This window comes from Prunus mume, linkage group LG1, assembly GCF_029339155.1.
Source record: "Prunus mume cultivar Tortuosa linkage group LG1, ASM2933915v1, whole genome shotgun sequence".
NCBI lineage: Eukaryota > Viridiplantae > Streptophyta > Magnoliopsida > Rosales > Rosaceae > Prunus > Prunus mume.
In genome coordinates, this window is record NC_142698.1 from 5,937,229 (window position 1) to 5,950,052 (window position 12,824).

The window sequence follows — 12,824 nt, forward strand, 5'->3', positions numbered from 1 at the left end:
AGGATGAACAAAAGATGGTGACTATACAAGATGAAGACCCATGATGGGTTAGGAATGAGGAGTGCCAACGACTCTCAATTTGGCAGAGGATCTCAAGGATTAGCAACGACTCTCAAGAAGACCGCAAACACAGGTCACAAGAAAACGTAGGCTCTTATACCATGTCAAACAAAGTATGGCAAATATTCAATTATGCTCAGATACGCTCATATTAGCTCATCTTTAATTCTTCTCCAATATGGAGGTATTTATACAAGTACAAAGATATGTTAACCCTAAAAAAAATAGGAAATATAACTAAATTACAATAGGAAATAAATCTTAATTATAATAGGACTAGATAAATGGGTAATTAACCAAAGTCCTAACATCGTGTACGTCATTCATAAGGTATATGATGGTTTAATCACTTGCTGTCAAGAGCTAAAAAGTAGACAACTTACAATGGTATATGATGAATGGTACAACACATGAAAATGGTAAATATATAACACACTTTCTTCCACCCTCAAAAGTATGAAAGAAAAAATAATATTATGAAAGAATTTACATATTCAGATTGAAATTAGTAGGGATATACATATCCCATCCTTAGCATGCACAGCTTCCTCTTTGCTCTGCTTCTGAAACACTTTCTGAAATACCTTGGAAGTAACTGCAACATTGCAAACTGGTATATCAGCATCATGAAAGGGAAATCAATAAAAGATGTTGGGGAAAAAAACAGCATCATGAACTCAATGCATTATCACAATGTTGGTGATTCTGTAAAGTGTACTCACATGTCTTGTTCATGTTCATTGATCATTCCTGTTTTTGCAATACATAGAAACGCTTCGTCGACATTATAATCCTCTTTCGCAGAGGTCTCAAAATAGGGTATGTTTCCCTTTGAAGCACACCACTCTCTAGCCTTCTTCTCAGAAACCTGCACAATTGGGGTGCTAATTTAATTTGTACTACCAAGGACAAGGCCTAGAAAAAAAAGTTCAGTATGCATTCTGTTCATACCGCTCGGCTGTTTCCACCATCTACATCGATTTTGTTTCCAATTAATACGAAGGGAAATGCCTCGGGGTCAGTCGGATCAGCCTGGTAACCATTCATGAAAATACCAATAATCAGAATCAGGATCAGTTGCAGACCATCTTATCTTAATCTACCAGAAATAAAAAACTAAACCATATTTTAAATTTCCTATGACCTTGTAAATCATTTGCTGTCTTGTTACCATGAACAGAAAAAATTGGAAATTAAAGAAGCAAGCAACAAAGCAATTCAACGAAACCTGTTTGAGAAACTCTTCATGCCAGTTCTGAAGTGTTTCAAATGATTTGCTCACATTCACATCATACACAAGAACACAGCAATCGGATCCCCTATAAAACGCAGCTCCAAGACTATGAAATCTTTCTTGCCCCGCTGTGTCCCAAACCTATCCAAGACAGATGCAGCAGCAAAGAAAACTTAGCATAAAGCCTTTTGTTAAGGAATTTTATATGAATGGATACTACTAATTGCTCTGATTAAATTACTCACTTGCAAAGTCACCAACTTGTCATCAATCTGAAGTTCCTTCGTGACGAAATCAGCACCGATCGTAGCTTTATACTGTCGATGGAACTTCTTGTACACATATCTAAACAACAAATTAAGGATCCACAGAGCATATATAACAATGGATTTCCAATCCAATTGCAGCAAATTCAAATTTCATGCATGACTTTGCATAAATCAAATGTGGAACAAAATAGTTTGTGAGTGTAAAGGATACTGATTCATCAAAGACGTCTTTCCCACCCTGAAATACCACACAAAACCAAAAAAAAAAGAAGCCCATATTAAAGAAAATGCAGGAAACAAAACCCATTACATCAAAAATATAAAAAAAATATAAAAAAAGTAAGACATACCCACTATCTCCAAGGACAATGACCTTAAGCAGGGTTCTTCTTTTCATAGAAATATCCATTGAAGATTGAAGATTGGACCACTGTAGCTCTCTGTAATATACAAAGAAGACAAAGAAAGAAAAGGGTTTTTTTTCTTTTGAAGCTCCAAAACTTTAGCTCTCTGCTTCCTTCGAATATCCAATCCAACAGTGTTGGGAAAGCTTGGGAAAAGAGAGATCACGGTTGAAGAAGAAAAGGGCAGGCCAACTTTTCCAAGTGGTTCCTGATTCTCCTTCTTTCTTCGTGCTCAACTTTTTTCTTGGGATTCTTTTTTTCTTTTTCTTTTTTGCTTGTGATGTGTTTGAATTATACAAAGTGAGAGCCATGTGAACTTTGCCAACCAAAACCAACGTTACCCGCCAGCTGACCTCCTTTTTCATTTTATATATATTTTTTTAAATATTTCGTACGGTATTGGACTTAGAAAATTAAAGTGGTTTAGTTGACTATTTGCTTACGTGCCAGTCGTGCTTGCCTCAACATTTTGTGCTCTCTGCTTGATTTTAATTGGCAGGTTGGACAGGTTTTCAATTTGCAAAATTGACCGGCCGTTGCTGCATTTTTAATTAAATTTTTATATATATTAAAATTCTTCAAGTTTGCATTCTGCCCTGCTCACCATCAATTTGGACTTTGGATTCTACTTTCCATTTTGAACTGTTTTGTAATCGATCTCATGTAAATGGAATATGCATTGTTGCTAATTTGGGCTTTTAGCTTGGCATGCTTGATTTCGCATTTGGGCTTTTTCTCAATTATAATACACATTATTCACCTCACAAAATTAAATGGGAAGTATTATTTTCCCGACACTTATTAGGAATGGAAGAAGTTATGAATTGAGGAAGAGAAAATTAAGGAAATGGAATTGGATCAACTAGGGAGAGATCAACTACTCCCCATAGTTTATCCAATTCTTGATTTAAAGATATTAGTTTATGAATTTTAACGTGGAACTCACATAATCTTCTTCTTATTTCTTTATTTCTTATGTGTTAGTACATGCTGGGAAATCATGAATTAGAGTAATATCAATACCTATGTGTTAGAAGTGCACCTTTTGAAGAAAATTTTAGCTTATAGAGCCTTGACTCATTGTATTACGCCTCAATCTGAGAAAGGACTAATATTTCAAACTAAAGCATCAATTAGGGGTGGACATGAGTTGGGTTGGATTGGTTTTAGTCCCAACTCGTAACCCAACCCGATATATAGCATTTTATGATTTATTGGGTTGTTCGATTAACTTAACTCAAAATTAAGGCTTATTTTTAAGCTAACCCAACCCAATCTACTATGATCGGGTTGGATAGGTCGGTTGGATTGACCTAAAATTATGCCCACCCTAGTAATTTTAGAAAATTTAGTTTAGGTCATAATTATGTTTTGAAATTTGAGAATGCAATAGTCCTATTTTCATTTTTAAGTCTAATCAATAGTACGTTATGTTTTCTTAGCTACAAGTATGTACCATAATTAAATTAGCTCAAAACAAAATTCCTGCATTGAAAATATGAAGAGAAATTTACCTTCAATAATAATAATTTATCTATAAAAACTCGTAAGCGTAAAACAATTCATCTGAATTAAAGAGGGAATAATGTCGTATCTATGTGGCGAAAATGACCAAAATGCATTAAGAAGTTTTGGCTACGTACGCACAACATCAGAATGACCAAAATGCATTAAGAAGTATTTGCTACGTACGCACAACATGAGAAGACTTGACCGAGTCTTTCACAAGATTAGCGAGCATGCATCAGCTGAGACATAAGAGGTAGTTTTTAGAAGGTGACAAACTAAGTTGGTACAAAATGATAACTGAGTCATAGTTGACACTTGTATGATTATGTCTAAATATTAAAATATTGACCGAGGTCTAACAAAACATTTTTATGGGTATCAGAGGACAGAGAGTCAAGTGGACAGACATATATCAAGCATAATGATTTACTTTATTTTATTCATTTTCACTCCTTTTAGTTATAAAAAGGAGTGTAAGTGATAAAATAGAGAAAAAAGAGTGGGGAAATCACCACTCTATATCAATCGTGTCATAGGGGAATGGTTGGAGAAAACATCAAAACCCTAAAATATTAGAAAGCATGATGGAACTATCCAAAAGTGGGTTGAAACACAAAACACAAAACACAACACCAAAAATGAAATTCTGTTAGGTTGATGCCGTGCCGGCTAACTAATCCAAACAATACCGTATTTGAGTAGTACGAATTTCTTGCTTTACGGGTAATTTTTTCTAATTTGGGGCTGCTAAAGATTTTCTTTTTGACAAATCTAACACTTTGGTTCCCATGATATATAGTAGTTTCTTCAAACTTGCTCCATGTATTTCACTTGGCCAAAGCCAAACCAAATATACAACAAAAATCCATGTTGTTGGGGCGGCTGAGCTCCATATAAACTGGGAAAGTAACAGAACAGAACGTGCATCTCCCCGAAGACTAGTTTAAGTCCGATAAAAGTAAAACCTTGGAAGATGTGTAAAGTCCGACAACATTTGTATCCCCACAAACCGACCCGTGAACACAACCTTGTTGCTTTGCTTTGCTTAAATATTATTCAACAGGTATCTTACACATGCATGACTTTAATTTCCAGTTCAAGAAAGTCGGCCCATTCAGTTTTCACATCGCATCTATTGAAAATTATTTTGTCAACAAAACATGTAGAGGGGACTAAGAGAAAATTAAAAACATTAAAACAAAAAATAAAACACTACAAATTGTATGAGGCAGGGTTGCATCCAAGTGTGGAACAAGGACTTTTTGTAAGGACTTTTTTCCCATATTATTATAGTGGGCGACTGACTGACTGACTTTGTATAATGAATTCTTGTGATTTAACTTACTACTTTTGACTGATACAGGATGAGTTAATTTTCACTACGGGAGGTAAATTTCCTACGAATTAGTACCAAAGTATTTTATTTATGAAAATCTACACTGGGTTGAAGTCCAATCTAGTCTAAAAGGTGTTTCCGCCCTTCGTTGTATTTGCCGTATAGAGAGAGAATTTAGATGGAAGACCAAATAATTTTCACGACATCATCATCATCATCATAGTTGAAAATTGAAACCAACGAAGTGAAAGGGATATTACTAGCTAGTTTACTAGCTTTAGCAACATGTCTTGCTGTCAAAAGAAGTTTCCTTCCTATTTTCCCACTCAAATTAATCCAATATAAAATCTCAGAAAACAAAATAAAGTATGAATCTAGACATTATAAAATTCTGATGATAAGGTCAAGGATCTTGTCGAATTTTGATACTTCTTTGCACTTTCCCTCTCACTTCTCACCCATCCAGAAACACCTCAATAGTTATTGGGTCTGCTTCATAGGATTGTCTTATATGCTGGTCACCCATTGGATATTGACCTCTGCTTCCTTTTTGACTAAATGAAAACAACACAAATTAAATATGTAATTAATAATTAAGGAAAGTTGAATATGTAATTAATTAAGGAATAAATTATCCTCTTTTTTTTTTTTCTTTTCACCCAACATGGTGTGACGTGGTGATTAATCTACAGATGCAGTTTTTAGTTTGTGTGGACAATTTTTATAAGTAAATTTAGGTTTTAGTCATAAAAAAACTTTCACTTTTGGAAAAAATCAAACTTTTTAAAAAGACAAAAACCTCTCAACTTTCAAATCAACGACATACAGTAAAGGATTTCTTGAAATCCAAAAATAAATAAGGGCAATTTTGTCCATTTTGACTTCTTTTAAAAAATTTCTCTCTCCTTTTGTTTTTTCCCAAGTCTCACATTTTTATATCGACTCACATCAATGGCTCATGCATGATAAGTTTAATAGATGACTGCCTAGGGTTTCTCTATTATTAGGCAGATGTGGCCAAGTGCCTAATCTTTCCATACAAAATTATTATATATGTTCAAATATGATTCGTTTGATTAGATATGATAATTACCTTTTCTGTCTTATTCACACATTAACACATTACCTTGTATGCTTTTACTGGTTGGATTTGAGGGAATATTTGGTGAAGAAGCCATCCAAAAAGCAGAAAATAAGCCGCTTAAAGTGACATAGAAAGCAGACGTGGGATATTAGTATCCTCATTTTCTCCCTTTATATAAATAGATATACATATACATATAAACAAGTTTGTTGTGTAAAAAATTAGTTTGGTTAATTTTGTTTGGCACTAACTTAACATGTTTATTACACTCTAAGCAGCTAATCCGTCAAACTCCTGTTGACCACTAATTCTTTTCAGCCTACTTGGTCAATTATTCAAATAAAATAATTAGTCGGGCCGAGAAGAAATGGTAACAAAGGCGTTCTTCTTGGTGTTAGTGTGTGTGGCGTTCCAATACCACTGTCACAAATCGGCGTGGGTACTAGTGAATAATGTGGTGTGTATTTCTGACTACTTTTGAGCGATTCACGTGTTTACAGACTTTTAAATTCCATCATATGCAATAAGTCTTAAACTGCTGTTTCTCTTAAGGGACTTTAGTTGGGTAGTGGTGACCCCTATAAGAATACCTCAATTTGATGCTCTATATTGATACGACGGCAGCTCCATACCCTGAATAGTGGGCGGGAGCAGCTTTTAAAGAAATGACTTTGTAAACGGAAAACAAAGACCTTGTTGATATACTGAATGTATGGTTACAATGGGTGGCGCTCAAGAACCTTGAATGTTTTTGAAGTTCTTATTGATATCTCTACTTGAAACCCGAAACCCTAAAAATTCCTCGACCTTGAAGAGTTCGGTCGAACTGTCTCTTCATTATTTGGGCCACTTCGTGTGAGCCCAAATGTCCCTCAAAGCCCAACAAGTTGTTCCCTTCAATTTCCTTTACTTTTGAATGACCATTTCCTTTGTGACCATGGGCGAAATTTTCTAGGTCTAAACAACTCCATAGAGAAGAATGACCTCTTTTATAAAGCATATCAGATAACACGGTAGATAGAAAAATTTAGGGAGTTTCACTAAAACACCCAAAATAGGAGCTGAAATTATAAAAAAACTCAACACCCCAAACACTTTATAAACACACCCAAAACCCATCATTACACACACTCAAAACCCATTTATAAACACACTAAAAAAATATACAATTGTTGACTTTGGGGTTGATTTTGGGTGTGTTTCTATGTTTAAATAGTGCTTGAGTTTTTTTATAAATACATGTCTAGAATTGGGTTTATTTATAAATTTGTAAAAAATTTATTGTTTCCAAGTCCGGTAAAAAGACTCACATACAGTCTCCAACATCATTACAAAACATTGCCTTTTATTTAAAGTCTCTGCGGATCGTCGGCATCCTATCTTCTTTTACCATTTTTAAATGATACGTGGATGTTAGAATAAAGAATGAATAAAAAACATGATTAATATGGAAGATAAATAAAGCACTGCCATGGGGTAAAGTATAAAGACTTGAACATTAACTAGCATCAACCATTTTGAGGGAACAAACATTCCATAAGAATCTAATTCCATTTCTAATAATAATATTGTTTAACCACATATAGGTATAGCACATATCGTTTCTTAAAGACATCCATAAGTATAAGGGATCTTGTATGGGCTTAAAAGGAGTTGGGTACTTCTCCATTTCTAATTATTTGTAGGGTGAAACTTCAACTTCCTTCATGTTATCAGATCAGGTTTACCCGCATGTTAAGCTACGGTCACAAATTCACCTCATCCAATTAAGGTGTCTACATATCAAATTTGAAATTTCGCTGCACGTGAGTGTGGAAAGTTAAGTAATTTTGCATAGGCTTAGAAGAAGTTGAGCTTCATTACAAATTTGATTTTGGAATAAAACCTCAACTTCCTTCGCTTTAGCCGTGAGTAAGAGAATTATGTTTACTATTCAAACTCTCTCTCTCTCTATACTATTAAGCGCGTGTATATATATATATATATATATATTGTCTAGGTCTTTTCTATATTGAATATATATTTTGTCTGTGTTTTTGATATATTTTGTGGATAATCCACTCAAGTAGTGCCTCCGGTTATCTGAGTCGGAGTGACTATCAATATCCCCCACCACGATAGTGCCGCCTATCAAAACAAACAAATATTATTACAAGCCACTGGTCCCAAATGCCAATACCTAAAGCAAACCAATCTTACGTCCTCACGATGACGTCACCAAGATGCCCTACAGTTGCCACGTGGCGGAAGCAAAGAAGCTTCGTGACATCCTCAAGGAAAGTGTATATGAAGGAGCGATTTAAAAAGGAAAAAAGAAAAAAGAAAAAAGAAAAAGGAAAAAGGAAATATTATGTTTATTACTATTTATATGTAGAAACCATGCCTAACAAGTAACAACCAATTAAGCAAGACCTGTCTTTACTTCTACCATTTTTCCACTTCCAGCTTTGTAGCTTTCTGGCAATAATGGACTGTCTTCAGAATCCAAACCCTAGCTCTGCCGGCCCTTATCACTTCGGAGAGAGCATCGATCCTTCCATCGATTTTGATGAGTTTTCAGACTGTTTCATGCTTGATTATGGTGTTGATGATCATCAAGATTCTTCGTCTTTAAGTACCGTGTCGCCGGAGAAGTTCATGGCTGACTGCTTTACTGGATCCAGTGGTGGTGCAACATCAAGAAACAGCAACAATAATATGTAAGTAATCCTTATATTTATTATCATTTTTTTTAATTTTTTTTAATTTTTTCTGAATATAATTAGCAAGGTCTATTTTATTTTGTTTTTGAAACTATGAAAAAAACTTATTTTGATTTGATTTTGTAGGAAATGCAGAAATGAGGGGAGGAGAAACAAGATAGAAATGGGTCATAGTAGGGTTGCTTTCAGAACTAAATCGGAGCTGGAGGTTATGGATGATGGATTCAAGTGGAGGAAGTACGGAAAGAAGTCAGTCAAGAACAGCCCATATCCAAGGTAATAATGATAATATTAATTCTATATCTAAGATTAGGAGGAGATCAATTATATTATCTTTTTATTAATACCATTATCCATAATGCTTTTCTTAATTGAAATTAGATTGCATAAGATAATGAAAAACTTGGATATGATAATTAATTATAAGATAATAAATTTTATAATTAGGCTATTTGAAAAACTCAGCAGGAATGTAAGAGCTCCTACTTACTTGATAAGAGAGAAGTATGGCATTATTAGAGATGACAATTTTCCTCACGGATAAGATCTTCGCAGGGATTCAACCTAGTGGGTCAGATATGAAGGAAAAAAAACGAGTATGGGTCGGGTATGAATGACAATTTTATAAATACGCTATTAAAAGTGATTGTACCGACTAAGTTTTATATTTTATATTATTATATTATATAATTTATACAAATCTTAAGCCTCACTAGTTATTTATTTAGTTAACTTCCAATCTATATATAAACATTCTTATATTGTCTTATAATTATATATTATATATATTCATTATCTTGTCTTTGTACTTTTTTTTTTCAACAAAATAGTTATATATTTAAATTTTTTTTTTTTCTGTAATGGGGTGGATCAGGGAACCCATTCGGTGAGAATGGGGAATCCCCGATATGAATTTTGCGAGTATTAAGGCAAGGATAGGGGAAAAATGCTTAACGATGATGGGGATAGGGATAGGGATGGGAATGACAATACCCTCCATGAATTCGACCCATTGCCATCCCTAAGCATTATTTAGGCTATTTGATCCGGTGGAGAGAGAGAGAGAGGACTTACTGTTGAAGAGGCATGCTTAATTATGTTTGCTGCTTCTGCATCCAATAATATTGTTCAAAATGTTGGGGTTGAAGATGACTAGAGAAAGGCATGTAGTTGTCGATTGCCATTGATCACATCAAACGATCAATTACCACACACACACGCATAACACAAGGGCATAAAAACCAAGACAGGTCACAACTTGTCATTTTGTTACTCTCAAACTACATACTACGATAATTAAGATAATCCGCTCGAGATGATTTTTGAAAGAAACCTAAAAAAGAAAATAGACCGTCGGAATAATTGAAATAAAATACGTGTTGGCGGCTTGACTTGAGAGTTGTGGTGTCTCTCCTCTCTAACCTTGTCCATAGCACTTCTGGAGCACATATCACTTCCAATCACTACACTCAAGTTGACAGACAAATCTAAAACTATTATTTCCTTTAAATAAAGGGCACACACACTTCATTATTTTGTACTTTCTTTGTCTACGTGTGCTTAGTTCCTTTCCCTTTTACTAGATTCATATTCTCCTATATATATATAACTATATATGTATATATATATATATATGTGTGTCATGTCTAACTTGAGAAAAATAGAATCCCTCATGAACATGGGCGGAGTTAGAATTGTAAGATTTGGGGCCGATATATAAAATACATAAGTATTCAAAAATTACGTTAAAAGCTAAATATTTTAAGTTATTTATGTAAAATTTGTTAGAGTTTTAACTAGTGTCCCTATCTATTTGTAATTGTTGTTTATCACCCTATTTCTGGTAAGTAAATAACATAAAAAATCATGTATATACATAAAACGTAGTGGTGACTAATTTCACTATCTGTGGCTACGCCGCGCGCCCTTTGTATTTTTTATTAATTATTTCTAATTCGGGAATGGTTCTCATTACGTTTTTGTGCCTAAATTATATTCAACAGAAATTACTACAAATGTTCAAGTGGAGGGTGCAATGTAAAGAAGAGGGTGGAGAGGGACCGAGAAGACTCGAGCTATGTGTTAACCACATATGATGGAGTGCACAATCATGAGAGCCCTTGTGTGGTATATTACAATCAGATGCCTCCTCCTGTGGATCCCAACAACATCTGGACTTTGCGAGCTTCTTCACAGTCTTCAGCTTCTTCATAGTTTGCTCCTTTATTAATTATATGCTATATATATATATATATATAATATATACATATGTAATCTCACCAAAATGGGGCTCGAAAATTATTTAGAACATTGTACATGATTTATATGATTGTTGTTGGTTCGGCCGGATTGATACTCACCCTTATGTATGATAGGTGCATGCATGCAAAAACTCCTCAAGGACTTGGAGAGTATCCTTTTGATGTGCATGTGTGTTTTTTTTTCCCTCCTCTATAAGGAGACTCAGTGAAATATATGCGTCCTCCCTTCTATGTACTGCCTACAACATACCCAATATTATGCCGAGGCACAAGTAGGCAAAAATAAAAGGACAAAATCAAACACAAAAGACATAAGGTGAACTGCCAAATTAGTCTCAATCCAAATGTGGTAACATTGAACTAAATGACTACTAGTTGATGACCAAAAATTGACAAACGAGAAAACTACGCCAAGGCACAAGTAGGCAAAAACAAAAGGACAAAATCAGACACAAAAGACATAAGGTGAACCGCCAAATTAGTCTCAATCCAAATGTGGTAACATTGAACTAAATGACTACTAGTTGATGACCAAAAATTGACAAACGAGAAAACTAGAACCGATTCGGCATGCGTGGTCAGGCCGAACAGGGCTGGAGTTTTGATGTTATATGTAAGAAAGTAAATGGTAATTAATAGTGAAAGTATTAGTGTCCTACTGGCGGAGTACCCTTTAATACTTAGGGCCAATTTGGTATTCTGTGCTATGAAAATAATCGATGTCGATTCTTTGTGAAAGAAAACAAGCGTTTGGTAAAATTTTTGTTAAAAGTGTTGTTGGTATTGATTTTACACATAATCAGAAAATGATTGCCGCATAATTATTAAACTCAGCGCAATCATTATGCGGCAATCATTAAACTCAGCGCATAATTGAATTTTTTTATATTTATATATCTTAAAAGTTTTGCCTCTCCTCCATGGCACAAATTCTGCCTCCGCCAATGGAAATAGTATGAGATGAGTGAATAATTGTAGACTACAGTTGGTGGGTGAAACATGTCTTTTGCTTTTTGAATATCTCTATATTTATTTCCCATTGTCTTGATTTGTCAATTTTAATAGTTTCACTCCCTATACTCCTTGAATTCTTTATGCTAAGATCTCAAAGGGAAGAGAGTAAGGAGGCCAAGTGCCAGTAGTCCCACATCGATAAAATAAATCTAGACTACACGCTTTATAAGACTTTGACCTTGGCAAGCCATCGCCGAGCTGAGCAACGCAAGCTTGTAACCCAAGTGGGGGCTGTGAGGTGTTGGAACATTGACCCAATACAGCGGGTCGGGTTCGGTGTGGCTTTACTCTGGCACGCCCATTCCAAGCCAGGAGTTGGGCCATGAGGCTAGGGCGAAGGCTCTGGCTTCATGGTTCCTAGAGTGGAGGGCACTGCGTAAGGCTGGTTTCACAGAGCAACGATTACTTCCCGCTCTTGGCAGTGGAAGGATAACGGGTCAGTGCCACCCGGACTCACTGTGGCCCGCTGGATTGTCCCAATTGAACCACAACCTTTTTGGCTCTCTATATATAAAATAAAAATTGACCCTTATGAAGAAGCCTAGCCTTTTGTTTTGGTATTTATTATTATTTATATTTTAAAACGGGATCTGACATGGAAGTCCTGATAGTTAATATAGAGATATTCGGTTGGAAACAAAGTGTTCTAAAATGTCCTCAATATTTCCAGTTTGGAGCTGCTGATGAGTAGCCAGTGATCATTGATTTGAAATTTTTGGGGATTTTGGACGCACTATTATGAAGATGACTTTTGGATCACAAAGAAGTATACACGTATATACAGGCCCTTTTGGTAGTATGTATGGTGTGTGTATATATATAATTTGTTGCAATGGAGTGTAAATGTATGTAGCTTGAGGATTTACGATACTTGGAAAATTAGGTGCATTAAGTAGGGCTTGACTGCATTGCACTAAAGCCCAGTTCGTTGTTTGGTACAAGTATGGGTTG

At 35.1% G+C, this 12,824-nt stretch overlaps 2 protein-coding genes and 1 non-coding gene across 3 annotated transcripts; 2 read left to right on the forward strand and 1 right to left on the reverse strand.

Annotated features, from left to right (window-relative positions):
- Positions 1-315: 315 nt before the first annotated feature.
- LOC148920833 (ras-related protein Rab7-like) lies at positions 316-2,244 on the reverse strand. Its single transcript, XM_089053009.1, has 7 exons — positions 1,914-2,244; positions 1,775-1,801; positions 1,540-1,639; positions 1,289-1,435; positions 1,012-1,092; positions 783-928; positions 316-655 (listed from the first exon to the last, which is right to left on the reverse strand). The coding sequence occupies exons 1-7, from the start codon at positions 1,970-1,972 to the stop codon at positions 592-594; spliced, it is 624 nt and encodes a 207-aa protein (XP_088909135.1). The 5' UTR covers positions 1,973-2,244; the 3' UTR covers positions 316-591.
- A 6,032-nt stretch (positions 2,245-8,276) lies between these two features.
- Positions 8,277-11,090, forward strand: LOC103331584 (putative WRKY transcription factor 51). Its single transcript, XM_008234221.3, has 3 exons — positions 8,277-8,595; positions 8,725-8,874; positions 10,602-11,090. Exons 1-3 carry the CDS (start codon positions 8,363-8,365, stop codon positions 10,810-10,812), a joined length of 594 nt encoding a protein of 197 aa, XP_008232443.2. The 5' UTR covers positions 8,277-8,362; the 3' UTR covers positions 10,813-11,090.
- Positions 11,091-12,065: 975 nt separating this feature from the next.
- LOC148920834 (signal recognition particle RNA) lies at positions 12,066-12,369 on the forward strand. Its single transcript, XR_016123469.1, has one exon.
- Positions 12,370-12,824: the final 455 nt, after the last annotated feature.